This window comes from Colletotrichum paranaense, assembly GCF_030867605.1.
Source record: "Colletotrichum paranaense strain IMI 384185 chromosome Unknown Scaffold_13.1, whole genome shotgun sequence".
Lineage (NCBI taxonomy): Eukaryota > Fungi > Ascomycota > Sordariomycetes > Glomerellales > Glomerellaceae > Colletotrichum > Colletotrichum paranaense.
In genome coordinates, this window is record NW_026848971.1 from 472497 (window position 1) to 489742 (window position 17246).

At 53.0% G+C, this 17246-nt stretch overlaps 6 protein-coding genes across 6 annotated transcripts; 4 read left to right on the forward strand and 2 right to left on the reverse strand.

Annotated features, from left to right (window-relative positions):
• Positions 1-542: 542 nt before the first annotated feature.
• Positions 543-959, forward strand: CPAR01_13624 (uncharacterized protein; the record flags this gene model as incomplete). Its single annotated transcript, XM_060497876.1, has 1 exon — positions 543-959. The coding sequence occupies one exon, from the start codon at positions 543-545 to the stop codon at positions 957-959; it is 417 nt and encodes a 138-aa protein (XP_060343344.1).
• A 1452-nt stretch (positions 960-2411) lies between these two features.
• On the forward strand, positions 2412-4343 carry CPAR01_13625 (tetratricopeptide; the record flags this gene model as incomplete). The annotated part of the gene is made up of 6 exons (XM_060497877.1): positions 2412-2426; positions 2541-2690; positions 2746-3081; positions 3132-3293; positions 3369-4259; positions 4320-4343. The coding sequence occupies 6 exons, from the start codon at positions 2412-2414 to the stop codon at positions 4341-4343; spliced, it is 1578 nt and encodes a 525-aa protein (XP_060343345.1).
• Positions 4344-5529: 1186 nt separating this feature from the next.
• CPAR01_13626 (tRNA synthetase class I) lies at positions 5530-7730 on the reverse strand (the record flags this gene model as incomplete). Its single annotated transcript, XM_060497878.1, has 5 exons — positions 5530-6309; positions 6407-6679; positions 6784-7167; positions 7227-7337; positions 7404-7730. The coding sequence occupies 5 exons, from the start codon at positions 7728-7730 to the stop codon at positions 5530-5532; spliced, it is 1875 nt and encodes a 624-aa protein (XP_060343346.1).
• Positions 7731-8980: 1250 nt separating this feature from the next.
• On the forward strand, positions 8981-10484 carry CPAR01_13627 (DnaJ domain-containing protein; the record flags this gene model as incomplete). The annotated part of the gene is made up of 4 exons (XM_060497879.1): positions 8981-9032; positions 9101-9159; positions 9247-10335; positions 10395-10484. The coding sequence occupies 4 exons, from the start codon at positions 8981-8983 to the stop codon at positions 10482-10484; spliced, it is 1290 nt and encodes a 429-aa protein (XP_060343347.1).
• Positions 10485-11429: 945 nt separating this feature from the next.
• On the forward strand, positions 11430-12197 carry CPAR01_13628 (60S ribosomal protein L32; the record flags this gene model as incomplete). Its single annotated transcript, XM_060497880.1, has 4 exons — positions 11430-11469; positions 11603-11727; positions 11867-11988; positions 12089-12197. 4 exons carry the CDS (start codon positions 11430-11432, stop codon positions 12195-12197), a joined length of 396 nt encoding a protein of 131 aa, XP_060343348.1.
• Positions 12198-13376: 1179 nt separating this feature from the next.
• CPAR01_13629 (uncharacterized protein) lies at positions 13377-14678 on the reverse strand (the record flags this gene model as incomplete). The annotated part of the gene is made up of 4 exons (XM_060497881.1): positions 13377-13548; positions 13763-14145; positions 14364-14501; positions 14553-14678. The coding sequence occupies 4 exons, from the start codon at positions 14676-14678 to the stop codon at positions 13377-13379; spliced, it is 819 nt and encodes a 272-aa protein (XP_060343349.1).
• Positions 14679-17246: the final 2568 nt, after the last annotated feature.

The following is a 17246-nucleotide window of genomic DNA, read 5'->3' on the forward strand; positions in this document are numbered from 1 at the left end:
TGCCTCTTGTCCAGCTGCCACGCACACAATGAGGACAGGAGAGGGGACACTGAGAAGAGTCAATCGTCGTCAGCGTCCCTCCCTGGAGGATCAGGAGAAGCAGACAGTCCAAAACAGCCACTCCCTTGTCAAGCCTACCGCAAGATACGCAGTATGCGATCTGACCCGCGACGCCATGACATGGACTCCGGCTTCCTCCTCGCCCATCACTCACTGCCCAGGCTCTCTTACACCCCCCCGGAACGGACGTCGGATGGAATGCCCAGACAAACTAGGGGTGGCTCCTCCAAGACGAGGCACAGAGGGCCCGAGGGGATCCCAACCCAACGTTCGATGTCCAGCATATTCACAACCCAGCATCTGGCGACGAGATATGCAAAGTGGTTCGATTTCGAGAGAAAACACTTGATTCTATCACTCAATTTAGACAAGTTTGTTTCCTCCCGCCGAACGAAATACCTTGTCGAATATCCAAAGAAGGATCTGCGTGGCTGCTTAAAGTGTTCTGGGACGACGTCTTGGGAAAAGTCGACAGACGGGAGATGATCTCTTTGGCGCCGAGCTATCTCACAAGTCACAACTGTGTGCTCTGTACTCCATATGCCTCTGGAAGGCTGTATCCATCCTGTACAGTCTGTACTCACCTCGAACACAAGTTCACGTTTTGTCACCGAGGCAGATCCTGTAATGGCCAAGATCGGTTGCACAATTCGTCTCTCCCCCAAACCCAGGCTGGGCGTGCGAAAGCCGACCAAAAGACACCCGGAATTCTGTTGCAACAAGATACACGCCCCCTTCGTCCACCGAGCTGCCCAAGCCACTTGTTCCGGGCCCTCTGCTCTCTACACCCCCCCTTCCAGTGTCGATACTCGGCCAGGAAGAAGAACAACCCCCTTGGATCCCCCTGCGACTCGCAACTGGACGAGCACCGGAGCACAGGCATCCTGAGCGTTTCCTGACTGAGAATCGAGTTGGAATATCAATCACTGATGAGCACCTTGCATGATATACACCCAGTCTCGCGGCCCACAACCCAACCAGTCAAGTCCCCCTTGGTCCCTCGCTGCAAGCACCGACTCGACTCTATTTTCTCTACCCTCCTTTCTGTAGGCGCTGGCTTTTCGTCCTCCATCCATTCATTCCCATTCCTTTCCTCGAGCCCGGCTGCAAGTCTGGTCATTTCATCACTTTTATTCTTGTCCACATCACACTTGCTTCCCACATCTGTTCCCAAAGTTGGAACTCGCGAAGCGAAGACAAACCGACCTCGAGACTGTCCTTTCTGACCCGCAACTCACACGCAAGCTTCCCACAGTCGAACGACCGTCCGAGGTTCCGACTCTAATTAACGCACGATTCTAACCCGAGAGAGGACCCGCGCCGAACGACGCAGGCTTAGGCAGTCTTTGGTATCTGGTCACCTCTGGTCACCTCGCCCTCGGCACACGCACATACGCAACACAGTCACAGTCTTCGCCGTCACAAGCAGGCAGATAAGGAAGAGCACGGATTCTTTGGTCTTGGTCTCGTTCTCGAAATAGTAGGACTGAACAGGAAGAGAGCCCAGACTTTGATAATACAGGACGGACTGGCTTCGGATCCCCCCCCCCCCCATTTTGGCGCCTAGTCCGACTTACATACATATTACTGCGGCCTCGTCCATCCACCCACCACCACCTCCACAGGAACCAGGACACACAGCCAAAAAGGGCCATCCCATCCTCCCCCCGACAACTTAATCCGTCTTTCGACGCACAACGTACACAAACCCGAAACACCATCCTACTTTTGGCATCTGCTTCTGCTGGCCAGGAACGAGAAAAGAGCAACTTTATCAAGTTACAACGTCGAGTTTATCCTACAGTTGGATAAACCCTCTTTTTCGCTTCTGTCTCCTCCCCGCCATCGCATCGGCGGTTCTTGCAGAAGCTTTCGGCAAATCGCCAGACGGGGCCAGGTATCGATCCCTGGTGTACCCGCCACGCGCCAAGATCTCCAGCTTGTCGCCCAAGTCCGAAGCGTACCCCATTTGCAGCTTCTGGCTCATTGGAAGCGGGGGTAACACTCCAACCGTCATTTCAGTGGCGCCGAGCACCGCACGGTCGACAGACCGCCAGCCATCTCCCTAAATAAGCCCTGAGGACCCTCTCTAGCCGCCCGCGGCGCACTTTGTTGTTGCTGTTCAGGTCTGGGTCGCTTTTTTGGCTTTCTTTCCTGCAGCAGTCGTCGTCGTCGTCGTTGTCTTCAGCCACCATTGTCCACGTCCGCATCGCAGTTCCCCACGATACCGTTTTCTCCCTTGAATCCTGTCCGTTAACGATCTTTCGACCGCAGCAGCAATCGTCTGCTTGCGCAATTCCTCGGCTCGCGCTTTGGATTTGGTATTTTGATAATTCTGGCCTGGCGACAAAATGTCATTGAAGCAGGTACGTGCCAGCGTCGGAGAGAGCGATCAGCAGTCGCCCAACCTGCAACACCCGACAACCCGAAATGGGTAGACCGTTGAACATGTTACTGACCACAACTGTCTCTTATTACAGGAAATAGAAACGTGGGTGTCGGCCTTGGGCCGGTACGACAACAATGAATTCGATGAGGCCCTCAAGGATTTTGAGAGGATCTCCGACACATCAAAAATTCTCTTCAACATGGGTGTTATTCACGCCACTTTGGGAGAGCACGAGAAAGCTGTGCGTCGTCTCCGAACCTAACACCGAGGTCTTGGCACTAACGTGGAAACACCAGGTCGAATGTTACCAACGAGCAATCAAGCTCGACCAGTACCTCGCTGTCGCCTACTTCCAGCAAGGCGTCTCAAATTTCCTGCTCGGCGATTTCGAAGAGGCATTGGCCAACTTCAATGACACTCTTCTCTACCTGCGAGGAAACACCATGATCGACTACGCCCAATTGGGTCTGCTCTTCAAGCTCTACTCTTGCGAGGTGCTCTTCAACAGAGGTCTCTGCTACATCTACCTGCAACAGAAAGATGCTGGTATGCAGGATCTATCGTACGCTGTCAAGGAGAAGGTGGTAGAGGACCACAACGTTATCGATGAGGCGATCCGTGAGGAGGCAGAGGTAAGGAAGACGCCGAGTTGAACTGTGTACAGTGCTCACAATTTCTCAAGGGATACACTGTTTTCTCGATCCCCGTCGGTGTTGTGTACCGACCGAACGAAGCAAAGGTTCGCAACCTCAAGACAAAGGACTACCTTGGAAAGGCTAGGCTAGTCGCCGCCTCCGATCGCGCGAACGCCTTCACAGGCTTTGCCGGGTCCGAGATCAAGAATGTAGGCAGATCGGTTCCCATTCCAATCAGCTTTTATGGGAATCCATTTGCTAATCACAGAATTCTTGATTTACAGGCCGGCAAGAACGACGTCAAGGACGACAGACCAGCTGACAATATTTCCTTCGCTGCAACCAACCTAGTCAAACCTGGCCTGGCCTCTAGAAGACAACAGTCTGAGCCGCCCAACGGCCGCGGTGTCTTCCCCCCTACCCCTCCCCCGGACCAGGTCGAGGCCAACAATACCGGTGCCATGTCTCGTGGACAATCCGTCCGTAATGGACCCAAGCCGATGCTGGCGAAGTTGAACATCGAGAACTCCAGGCCCAACGAACGGTACCAAAAGACGAGCAGCCCCAACGACCGTAGAGGACCTCCGCCCATGATGAGATCCGAGTCACGGTCGGCAACTCCTAGCAGAGGATATTCGAGACGCGACTTGCAGATGCGCGGCCGGCCTGCTGACGAAGATGCCGAGGACGCCTACCCTGATGAGCTTTACGACATGTACCAGAGCGGTGGTGGTGGTGGCAACAGTACAAGAACCAGCCGCCAAGCCTCCCGCCGCCAGCCCCAGCGATACATGGACGAGGAAGATGATGGCTCCGACTACGGCTCCTTTGATGAGGGTGACTTCGAGATGGTTTCCAACAACAGACGTCCAGGCACGAACTCAATGTCCTCTCGCGGCGGTTCAAGGAGACCTGAAGTCCGTAAGATCCGTGTCAAGGTGCACGCCGATGATGTTCGATACATCATGGTGGGCGCAGCAGTCGAGTTTCCCGACTTTGTTGACCGCATCCGTGAGAAGTTTGGTCTTCGACGAAGATTCAAGATCAAGATCCGCGACGAAGATGTGCCGAATGGCGACATGATTACCATGGGTGACCAAGATGACTTGGACATGGCGATCATGAGCGTCAAGAGCCAAGCAAGGAAAACGAGGCAGGACATCGGCAAGATGGAGGTAAGCATCACCCAGAACAATTGCACTATCATCAGGATGTATGACTAACTGAACGTATAGATCTGGGTCCAAGAAATTATGTAGACGATTATACCCCAACCAAGCCTGTGACGACGTAATGACCAACAATCTGCTCGCCCTGAGCTCTGCAACCTTTCCTTCATCTAGTAAACACCTTTCATATTATTTTTTGCTGCATTTACGGATGGATTGGTTGTAGACAGGGCGTCTAAAACGGCGGAAAGTAAAAGAGGAGGACAGTTCGAGAGACAGAGCCAAGCAGAGCTGGCTCAATGGCACCCCCACGGCCGCGAACGACATGATCATAGCGTTGCATTGTTTAGAAAACGGAACAGTTCGGAGGCAATTGGTGTGGTGATGACACTTTTGTATTCCCCTACGGTTTACCATCTCTCCTTTTCCGATATAATTTCTACCTCATCTACACTGTCGTGTTACGAGATCCTGTCCATCATCTACGAGATCGTTGAGAGGCCTGCAACACCAACCTTAATGCAACTATCATTGCTCATTACTTCTGTATATATGTGAACGACCTCGTGTGACTGTAAGCTTCCGTGAAGCTCTGGGACTCAGGGAAGAGGGTGGTGAATATCATCATCTACGTAAAGGGGTTACGTGAAGTAGATGCAAATGAGCTCAAATTGCTCACGACGTACCTCTCTATACTGCGTGACACTCTCCCTATGCGTATCAATCGCCAATGATGTCAACCCTTTCGGACTGTACAGTCCATGGCCAGATCCAATCGGGCCAGCTCACGTGGACATAGTAGAGTTGGGTCGAGCACCTGATTCGCGAAGCTTTGAGCATGGACAACAAAACCAGCAGGTATGGTAATCTTTCTTTTTCGATTTAAAGCCTAGGACGGGCAGAAAATATTACTTCCAGACGAAACAGCCGCGCAGTACACACCCACACACACTCTCTATCAACACACGCATATATCGTACAAAACCACAGTCATGCCAGAATCGTATAGACTTGGGGATTTAAGCTTCCCCGCGGCGCGCAACGACCAAAACCCCAGACTCCCCTCCCCCACAATAGGAGGAAGCACTTCTATTCTCCTACCCTGGCAGAGAAAGTTTAAAAGGATCCTTTGGTGCACACAGTCCAAGCATGGGAATGGAGGAATCTCTCCGATTGCTGAAGATTGCCCCTGTTTGCTGCCCCTTTTGGGAGCGAGAAGGTCCCCACCCACCATATTCTATTCTTTCACTAGGTAAATAGGCATTGCCATTCTCTCTCACTGCTCGAGGCAGAGCTCGAACCTAGCCATCGTCTCGGCCCGGCCCAAGAGCGCGAGCTGCAGCTTGGCAGGCTTGGCGCCGCGGTTGTGGTCGCCCGTGAGCACGAGCCGCAGCAGCGCGTAGGTGGCCTTGTTGACGGGCTTGGCGGGCTTCTCGGGGTCGACCGAGTCGGCGTTGCGGCTGGCGAAATCGTTGACGGCGGCCTGGAGCCTGTCCGGGTTCCAGTCGAGCTCGTGGACGTCGCGGAGGGAGGCGTGGAGGTCCTGGAGGAGGGCGTGGGGCGGCGCGGTGGTGTCTGGGAGGGAGAGGTTCTCGAGGGAGCGGGCGTAGGATTGCGGGGAGGGACGGAGGAAGAGGGAGGGGTGTTCGTGGACGAGGTCGACTGGGTCTATGGGGGAGTCGAGGGCTAGGGTGCGGTAGATGTCGAGGAGGTGGGATGGAGATGTTGAGGGGGAGGCGAGGAGGGGGGTAAGGGTTGTGAAGTCTTTTGTTAGGAAGAAGTGTTTTTGGTTTGTTGGGGAGGTGAGGACTGTGTTTGTGGTGGAGGTGGAGGCGGATGGAGGATGCGTCTCGGCCTCGATGGAAGGAGGAGGAGAAGACTGGAGGAGAGAGGAGATGTGCTCGAGGAGCTTGGTTGTCGGCGGGAGGAGGGCCTGTTTTAGGAGCTCTTCGTCGGGGTTCTCTTCGCGGAGGCGGTGGGTTAGGTGTTTGCGCTGGAAGACGGCAAGCTTGTCCGGGTTGGTCTTGATGTTGCCCTTTGTGAATCTCAGGGAGAACTATTCGCAGTGTGTAAGTGGGTGTTCATTGACTCGCAAAGCCAAAAAAAAAGTGATGCAACGAGGGGAGGGTCGATATGGAATGATGGATTCTTACCTTCTCGGCCAGGTCGCTCGTGGTGTAGAATACCTCGCCCCCCTTTGCGAGATCCTTCTCGTTCATGCTCCAGCCCAGCAGCGCAAGCCAGTTGTTGAGTGCGGAGGGGAGGATGCCCTTGTCACGATACGAAGAGATGTCAATGTCGTGGTTACGCTTGCTGAGCTTCTCGCCGTTCTGGGCGCAGAGGAGGCCGGCGTGGGCGAACGTCGGGGCTTCCCATTTGAAGGCGTCGTAGAGAGCAATGTGCTTTGGCGTGGAGATAAGCCATTCCTGTTATCTGGTGTGAGCTACAGTTAAACGTCTGGAAGGGTTATCTAAGAAAGAATCGGTAGGATTTTTAGGGATAAGAGAAGGGGGGGGGGGGTGGGACGGACAGCACCGCGGATGACGTGGGTAATCTCCATGAGGTGATCGTCGACGACGTTGGCGAAGTGGTACGTCGGGTACCCGTCGCTCTTGACGAGGATGAAGTCGTCCTCGTCCTCGTTCTTCTGGTAGTTGCCGTACACCTTGTCCACGAAGGAAGGGCGGCCCTCGCTGTGGAAGCGCACGACGTGCGTCTCGCCGTTGGCGGCGCGCCGCTCGGCCTGGGACGGCGGGAGGCTCCGGCAGGTGCCCGGGTAGTGCGCCGAGCCGCCCTCGTCTAGGGACTGTTGCTTGTGGCGCTCGAGGTCGTGAGCCGTGCAGAAGCAGCGGTAGGCTTTTCCCGCGTCCAGAAGCTCGGCAATGTACTTTTTGTAGTAATCCAGACGTTTTGACTAAATCGAGGTGTTAGATCGGTGTGCCACTGTTCAGGGGAGGCAGGAGAGTCAAGTACTTGTTCATAAGGTCCGTATGGTCCCCCAACATCAGGGCCTTCATCCCAGTTTAGCTCCGCCCATCTCAGGTCTGCTAGGAGACGCTGAACGGCATCATCGACGATGCGAGTCTTTTTTGTTTTTGTGACGTTAGCGGATGGTTCCTTGATCTTACTCAACAGCAGCTTTTAACGTACCCGGTCCGTATCCTCAACCCGGATAATGAACTGACCGCCGGTGGCGCGGGCAATGAGCCAGTTGAAAAGTGCAGTCCTCAACGATCCCAGATGGAGATATCCCGTGGGCGAGGGGGCGAACCGCGTCCTGGCCGGTTTATCGGGCAGCCCGTGGAGCTTCTTGTCGGCCAGGGGCGGGAGCTTCTTCCTCAACGCCTGGAAGCCGCTGCTGCCACTGCCACTACTCTTTGCGGACGAGCACCATCTCAGGTGCGAGCCCGCGCGGCATGCAACGAACGAGCGCTGGAAGAGGGGCCGGCCCTGGGATCTCAGGGCTATCAATGGCATGATGAAGACATTTGTTCAAGTTGCCTTCATGTGTTTAGCGGTTGATGGATGAACTGATCGAAGGGTGAAATTTGTCGATGAGATTCAGCCACGTGTGGCGCAGTTGAGAGATATGCATCAAGCGAGATAATGACTTATACGACAGTGGCTTCTGCGTATCTTCAGTTCTATTCATAACCTAACCATGAGAGAGGGTTCACTCTGTATTCCTCCACCAATTCCACTCTGTTTTCGTAGACAAACACGAAAATCAATCGACCATGATGTTCCTTCAAGAACATGCTTCATTGGAACTAAGGTATGGTGAAATAAGAACAGAGTGGGCGATATTCATCCCAAGAATCTCGAACTGTCGCTAGGTTTCACAGACTCTTCGGATGACAACGTACATATCACTTTGAGCAGTTTGTCCGAGTGCCCGTCTGAGGAGTATAGCGAACAGAGGTGAGCTGTAGAGGCAGAGTTTGATGAGGCACTTATTTGCGATGAGTGAGCTCAGTCCTCTCAGTCCCTCTGGAGTCTGCGATTCGGTAGCCTCGGGTTGACGCCGATCATATTGACTTGCTTGTGAAAGCCCAACAAAGTGTTATTGTTCACATAAGGGCTGGGTATGCAAATCGGGTTCGTCATACAATGCAACAATATACTAAACCTGTTCAATGACTGGTGAACTCCGTCTCAGTTGGTGAGAGTCCCAGTCATAAGTATATTTAGTCTCGGCAAGTATTGAGGTGCCTTGGCAACCAAGCCAGTACTCAACGATCCAGCGGATCCAAGGAAATGCGGTAGGTCTCGAGGAACCTACCTTAGATAATTAGGTAGGCAAGCAGCTGGACACCGCCTTCTAAAACCTGGAAAGCAGTGGAGGTTGCTGATGAACAGGTGCAGGCGGATAGGCGGCTGGGGAAGGAGACTGGGGCCCGGGCTGCTCACCTTTATACCGTACCTAGGTAGTGTACAAGGTACCTTACCCCCGCCGACTGCCAACAACCATCTGCCGCGCGCTCTCAGCAGGTTACCCGTAGCGCTGTGAACCTGCAAAGCAGCCGCACGCCTAGCAAGGCACTGAGGTGCGGGCATGCTGGGTACCCCGCCAAACAAAGGCCTGCTACCGGCAGGTACACCGTACTCCAGACAAAATATTTTCAATTCTACTCCACATCCCACCCTTCTCACAACTGCAAATCACTCCTCTGAAGGCCGAATCTCGAGCAAGACTTGCCCGAGTGCCCTTCGAAGAAGCTTCAATCATGGACAGTGGTGGACCGAGCATGGCGGGGGAGGAAGATATTGATCTCTACGGTAAGACTCTGCCTATGGAGCCCAGGGGTACTTTTTTCGCAGTGGATCACATCTGACGCATTTTCCAGAGCTCCTCGGTATTGATAAGGATGCTTCGCAGGATCAGATCAAGAAGGCATACCGAAAGGTTCGTAACCCCTCTCCTTGGTCGCAACGACAACTACAATCACACGCCAGCGGCAACACTCCTTACTGACACACCCGTCTTGCACAGGCCGCCCTTCTTCACCACCCCGACAAAGTCCCCGAGGAACGCAGAGAGGAGTCGGAAGCCAAGTTCAAGGCTGTCAGCCAGGCCTACGAAATCCTTAAAGATGAGGACAAGCGCCACCTCTACGACACCCACGGCATGGCCGCATTCGACCCCTCGCGAGGCGGCCCCGGCGGTCCCGGCGGCGTCGAGGTCGACTTGAACGACATTCTGTCACAAATGTTCGGTATGGGCATGGGCGGCCCCGGTGGCCCTGGTGCCGGTCCCAGAAGACCGCGTCGCGGTCCCGATGAGGACCAGCCGTACAAGGTCACGCTCGAGGAGTTGTACAAGGGCAAGACTGTCAAGTTCTCCGCAAACAAGCAGGTTGTCTGCGGCACCTGCAAGGGATCCGGCGCCAAGGCAAACGTCAAGCCCCAGCAGTGCGAGAAGTGCAGAGGCGCCGGTATGGCAGAGGCCTTCCGCCAGGTCGGACCGGGTATGGTCCGCAAAGAGACCGTTATTTGCGATCGTTGCGAGGGATCCGGAAACTTCTGCAAGGAGAAGGACCGCTGCAAGAAGTGCAAGGGCAAGCGCACTACTTCCGAGACCAAGGTCCTCGAGATTTACATTCCCAGAGGTTCCCAGAATGGAGAGAGGATCGTGTTGGAGGGCGAGGCGGACCAGTTCCCAGACCAGACCCCCGGAGACATTGTTTTCCACTTGGCCGAGGAGCCCCACGACGAGTTCACTCGCATCGGCAACGATCTCTCTGCCGAGCTGAATGTCTCTCTTGCTGAGGCTCTCGGTGGCTTTTCCCGTGTTGTGTTGACGCACCTTGACGGCCGCGGTATTCATATGGAAAGACAGCGCGGCGAAATCCTCCGCCCTGGTGATATCCTCAAGGTCGCTGGCGAGGGTATGCCTCAGAAGCGTGGCGAAGAGAAGGGTGACTTGTACCTGATTGTCAATGTTGAGTTCCCTGAGGATGGCTGGTTGAAGGATGATAAGGAGTACGATGCTCTGAACAAGCTCCTTCCTCCCCCTCCTCCCCCCATCACAGCCGAGGAGGTCGATGAGGTTGAGTACGAAGAGGTGGATAGCCTGGATTCGGTAAGTCTTCACTAATCGTTTCATCATCAGATACCTGGTGCTAACATAAATGTCTACAGATGGGCGCCAACTCGGGAGACCCGCGTTTCGGTGGCGAATGGGAAGACGAAGATGAAGAAGATGGCCAGCCTCAGTGCCAGCCTCAGTAAGAGGTGTTGAGGTGGATAGAGATTTTAGAGGACAGAGTCTTGGGCTTGATGCCCTGAAGCTCATGACAGACATGACGACCCGGACGGTGTGGGGGGGTGAGCATAGACGTGGGAACTGGAGAGGAGTTTTGCTTGGTTGTTTGGGCATCATCCCCCTCATGAATGAAAGGCAACCCGTAATACACGGTTGCTATATCGCTTCTCAACCATGGTGCAGTCGTATAGCGAACAGTGGTGACTCATGGAAAGCACAAACCGCTTCTAGTTCTGCTGTAATGGGCTTTGTCTGCCCCGCTAGGCGTCTATGTTCAGCTTAGTGCTCTCCCCTGTCATCAAACAACAACCACATCCCATATAGTATAGTGGTTAGTATACTCCGCTTTCATGTTTCCAATGACATCCGGAGAGTCCCGAGTTCGAACCTCGGTGTGGGAAATTTCTTTTGCTGGATTTGGTATTTGTTTTTTCTCTTGAACAATGGTGTTTCCAGAGACGTGGGAGATCGATGCAAGACATGCCGCCTCGTCAACTGTACCACAGTTGGTCCGTGCTCTCCTCGATACCTATTTTTTTTTTTTGGAGTTCCGTTGCGTAGGTAGGCCAATTGCATTGGCTGCAGACCGAAAAGAGTCCCTTCCGCTAGCGCGACCTGTTGGGCCAGTAGCAGGTCTCCGCTCCTGCATTTTTTTTCTTCCCCCGCTAGGCGGCCCACACGTGACCAACAAAATCTTAGGGCTTCGGAAAGAGCCCACGTCCAGTGCGATTCGAAATGGTGGTCACCCAAATTTCACGATCGCCTTGAAGCCCGAATTTGACGACGTACACCCGCCCCGACTAACCCAATAGCCAGGAACAGCCGTCAAGGTGAGATTTGATTGCTACGGCATCCTTCATCGACATGCTGTCGGTATTGTGATTCAATTACTGACATTTGGTTTCATAAAGATGGTCGCCGCAAAGAAGCACGTTCCTATCGTGAAGAAGCGTATGTTTTTTCCTTCCCCAAGGACACAGCACCCCTCTACGACTCCGCGTACCCGACAACCTCGACGATGATTACAACCGAACGAGAACTTTGGATTGGAAACGAGAGGATTGACGGGTGTTATTTTGAACAGGCACGAAGCTCTTCAACCGCCACCAGAGCGACCGCTTTATGCGCGTTGATCGATCATGGCGCAAGCCCAAGGGTATCGACAACCGCGTCCGCCGTCGCTTCAGGGGTAACACTGCCATGCCCTCGGTACGTCGAGACACCTCCCTGCTGGATTTGGACTTGGGTTCGAAAATAGACATCAACAAGAAGAGGAGCGAATTTCGGGATGGAAATGGTTCTAGAGACCCAGGGTTACAGCTGCTAACCTGGCATTCCTGCACTCCAGATCGGCTTCGGCTCCAACAAGAAGACCAAGTACATGATGCCCTCCGGCCACAAGGCCTTCCTCGTCAGCAACGTCAACGACGTCAACCTTCTGCTGATGCACAACCGCACCTACGCTGCCGAGTGCGTACCACCCCACACCCGCCTACCAGCTCCGACCGAGAAGCCGAGCGAAGGGCATCTTTCCGATGGAAAACACAGCCAGCTGACAGACTCACTACAGGATCGCCCACAACGTCTCCTCGAGAAAGCGCATCGACATCATCGGCCGCGCCAAGCAGCTCGGTGTCAAGGTCACGAACCCCAAGGCCAAGGTCACCACCGAGGTCTAAGCGAAGAAGAAGATGTAAAAAGTTTTCTCACAGTGGGTTGCGTAGAGGAAAAACCAGCTGTTCGGGGCGAGGGGGTTCGGTTTTCATCGCCTGGTTACTTGCGTTGTGCTCTCATATCCAGGGAACGGGAATGCATCGGAAACGGTTTCTGCGATGATTCAGGGCTGGCGGCTTGGCATGGCTCGTACCGTTGTGCTAGGAAATACAAAAAAACAACCGCAGCAAAATTCAACGACTTGACGTTCACTCAGGCGTGTGTTTCTTACTACTACCGTCGATTGACAAGAATAAGGCGTTGGGTGGGATGGAAAACAGGATCCTTTATATGCTCGGTAATTCGAGAATATCACCAACCCCTTTGGCCCCTGTATTGTACTCTGCACCAGTGACGTTCCATGTGCTTATTTTGCTGTCCGGCTGTTCTTGCCGGCTAAGTCGTTCTGTCTGCTTGGTCATCTGCATTACCTTCACTTAGGAGAATTGTTCCTAACCTAAGTTTGCCTCACCGGCCTAACTAATATGTCGTCTAGTCGTCAATCGTTTCCCCGTGGCAGGTCTGACCATCGGCTCAACCGCCGTTCCCGCCATCCATTTCCACAGTCAAACTCGCCGGACGATAAGTAGACGCGGGGGTGCCTACTAAGCCATGACGACATAAGCTTTGCCCTCGAGCTTGCCTGCCATAAACAGCACCAGATTAACTGGTACACTTTGGACTGACAAGCACCAAGGAAACGGTCTGACTACTAATTACACCAGATGCATATCACAACAACTCACTGATTAACAATAGGTTGTGAAGAAGTAATGTATTATCTAGGTATGCATTGCATCATTCCACCCATCCGCAAAACGATCAATCTCCATTTGTGATCGCAGCGCAAGACAAACTCAATAAGGACAGAATGACAGGAAACGCTCGCTTTCCCGTCGTCAAAACCGTCATAAACGCAAATACAGACTCCTGGTATCCATGATCTCGTGACAGTTGAAAAGAGGAATAAGAATAGAAAAAAGGCGTTGAATGGGGCTTTGTTCAGTTGGTCGTCTCATTCTGATGACAACTCAGGTCGTATCCTGGAAGACGCGGAGAGGACTAGAGCGAGGACGAAATTCTCGACATTGCTGTCCGAAGGCTCATCGCACCGACACCTTTACGCCGTGAGAGTGGCGTCGACTCTATCGGAAGCAGTTGAAGCGGCCGATGCGCATGCGCCAGGGACCGCGGTGGACGCCGTGGCGGTCTGCGTGGACGGAGGTGCCGAAGTTGCGGCCGCCGATGGGCTTGGAGTAGAAGAAGGGCATGATGATTGTTTGGTACTTTGTAGGAGGTTGTGTAGGTGTGAAATTGCTGCAGAGATTATCAGTCCAAGGTCCGAGGGTGCGCAGACCGCTGGTTTGCCACTTGAGGAGTGTCAATATACCTTGTGCTTCTTGTCGAAGTTATTCGCAGTGGAGAGCTTGTGTTTTGTGTGGTTGATATGGATCACGGACTATGGTTGAGCGGCCAAGAAGGAACGGGCTTGTATTAAATACCTAGTTAGACGTCGGTTCCCTCCACGTACGAACCAGTGACGAAGGGGCAGCAGACCACACCCGGCCTTCGTCTCCCTTCCCCCTTTGGCTTGCTTTTCTTCCCCAACCTTTTCTTGAATTGCACCAGTGACACAATGGTATCACCCTTGGAAACTTGGCTGGAAGGGTCGCTTGTGCTGTGTGGTGTTGTATGCCAAGAGCTCGTTGTGAGGGCGGTGACGTAGGCGTGGCTGAGCAGTATGAGGTTGCGAGTGTGGCTGGGTGGGACACAGAGTTTCGTCAAGTATGATGGGTGTGACCATCGATTGGTGGACGGCGCCATAACTAATATGGGTGGTGGCTGAGGTGTGTGCGGCAGGGTCCGCTGAAGTGATCGAACAGGGGAAGAAGGATTGTGAGTGGTGAATTCGTTCTGAGGAGTAGCGAGTTAGATGCGAGGGATCGGTCGATTGGAAAGTAAGGTTATTCCAACCTGCCGGCTGACTGACTTTGTTTCTCGCTTCGCCATCGCTCCCCTCAACGGCCTCTTGAACCCTTTTACATGGGATGTTCCGATGGGCTCATAGACTTGCTTGAGCACTTTCAGCTACCCTCAATTTTGTCTGTCTTTGACCAGTACGCATGGCATACCATGTATTGCGTTACAAGCGGGTTTGTCTCACGAGCCTCACTCCAAAGCACTCCACCGATCTCTCCAGGAGTATTCATATCGACCATGAGGATGGTACTTGCAATCACAAGTTGCAGTTCTGAGGGCTTGTTCGCGGTCTACCACGTCTACTGCTCATGTTTCTAATGTTCTCTCGACTTGAACATCACACCCTGAAAATGGGCAACATGTTGCTTGGCGCTTTGAGGTGAATCCTTCAAGACTGAGGCCTGCTGGGTCAGCACCCAGTTGCGAGGGAGGCAGGGTAGTGTGTCGGCCTTGATGGGGCCGCACATGGTCTCTTGTCGTAAATGATTCAAAAGCTTGTCATGGTTAATTCAGAAAGCTTGCTGTGTTCTCCCGTTGACTAAGATCGATGGGGGTGGCCTAAGGTTTAATTCCTTGCCAACCCGAGCTCTCCTTTAGCAATGAGCATTGCAGATGACTCCCGCGCGAACAGAGGCCTTGACGATCAACATCATTTGGGCTAGCTGTCTTCTCGTTCCCGCCGGGTATGCACGCGAGTGTTGCTTGATGGACTGATCTGGGGTTACGAGCCCTCGGAGTCCTATCGCGGTCAGTTTGCATAACCTCGATGTTCACTTACACGGACACAACTTGCCAGTATCTCTTATAGAAAGCTGATGCGCGACGCTGTCTGGTAAAGGCAGTGGTTGAAAGAAGATAATGTGCAATTTTTCAGCGACAAATGGTCTCTTCAACCCACATTCCCAACGTGGCTCGCGAGATGATGAGACACCATGCGAAGTCTTCAGGGCACACCAGATGCTGTGTAGAGGAACAGATTTTTTTAATGAGAGGCTAGACATTCTGAAAGAGCAGGAATGGCCTTTCCTATAATTCAGCGCGTTCGCAGGAGCCTGCCCGCCATGCTCCTTGCGGTCCGGAGCAATTCTCCGGGCATGTGTCACTGCTGCTGCCTCGTCTCTCAGGAGTCAGAATGCTCTGTTGTGCATATGAAGAGCGTTCAAAAAAATTTTCCTCAATCAAGCTTGCCACAAAGATCCAGGACACCGACCTCCCCACTGATGAGTTTCCAAAATTCACGTTTTGCTTGCAGTCTCGGTAGCTAAGGTACCTCGATACACCGATCTTAGGCGCATCGATTCATCTTGATCATCAGATACACTTCTAAATTAGCCAACTCACCAGGTCGAACCGAGTCTGGCCGCTTCTCTCTCCACCCTCTATCCGTGATTCCGAGGAGGCGAGGGTCATTCAACCGTCAATCCTTGAGCTTATCTTTCCTCGCACAAGCTTCATGCACGTAATCAGGGGGATATGTCGAAAGCGGAAACGAGCTTGTAGCTCGGTGATATAATTTGGACATGGCGCCTCAAAAGAGGCTCAAAGGATTCGATACTATTCTCTTGCCGCAAGCAAAGTTTCCTCCCACGAATTAGCCATGCGTAGGACTGGCGTTGGGCGGGGCAAGAAGAATTAAGCATAACGCCTGGCAGAACCGGGCCGATCAACCCTTCGGACCGTGGCACAGATCGCGACATGATGAGCAAGAAGCCCTCCGAGTAGAGAACTGTCGAGCCGGCCGTTGTTTGCGGACCAAGAATATCAATATCCTGCGTGTGAGACACTGTCTTTCGGACTACCACAAAGCATTGCTTATTCTCGTCGGAGCCGGATATAGCTGCGCTTGCGGGGTTCGTTGATCTTGCCTTCAACCGTTTGGTTCCTATGTGAGACACTTCCGAATCTCCTTCCGGTCCTGGAGACATCATCTCCGTCCGGTTTTTGTAGATGGGGAAACCTCTTCAATGAAGACACACACTGTCGGACTCGGGAATGACGCCATTTCCTGCGTTCCTCAAGTCTGTCGCAAAGCTAGGAAAGAGTCTACATGAGTGAGGCTCAACCATGGCGCCGATAAGGTGGCGTTTATGGCTGGTTCCCTGGATCATACAGTGCACGCGCGGTACGAAGTGGTTCTTGCTACGTCTTGTGGTTCCGTACAGACTATACTACTACACCTAGCTCATAGATCAATAGGTATTCATCTTTGCTGACGCTTAGTTCAGAGTCTTCTAGCACACCACTTACTTCATCTTGTGGCGCGAACTAGAATAGTGTCCCTGAGCTTAAACACACCATGAAGATCTTCAATTCAAGACGACGGGTAGTATTTTTGTATCAACGTGTCTGGTCATGCTTGCCACGAGTGAAAAGCTATTGGTTACTGTCAAAACAGACATTCCATGTCTTGCTGCGATCCTATCGCCAAGAAAGCTTGGTATCTGACGCTTCCAGCATCCGTATATCCCTTAGCATCTTGGCAGGAACATCATCCACGCCGGGAAGAGAAGTCGACCTCTCTACCACGGCACTGAGCGCTGATCAATCTTGGCACCCGACGTCAATCCGGGGGACAATCGTTGATGAGATCAACAACTACTCCGAGATGATCTCCAATGCTTCTTTCGACCGAGTCCAATCCTGAAAACGGATATCGGCATGGACAACACGTTTTTGACGAGAGAGGACATCGGAGCTTTGGCATCGAGAGTTGCCTTTGACGAGGAGAAGTCGATCCGGATGAGGATTTCAACTCGCAACCTCAGGGTCAAACATCTCGTCATCGTGGCATCGGAGTCATTACTTGCGGATTGCGAGACTTCAGATATTGAACATACTAAGTCGGTCTGGAAGACATCGCCTGTCCCGCAGCATTCGTAAATTCCTATAAGAGGCCTCAATATCGTCTACCCAGAGCTGACAACTCCTCCGATCATCAACAACTCGCAACTACAACCTCAATCACATTTCTCACTTTCCTCTCACTTTAATCCTTAGCAGTGTCTGCTTTCTCAAGAATTCGCTCAAAGGCCAAC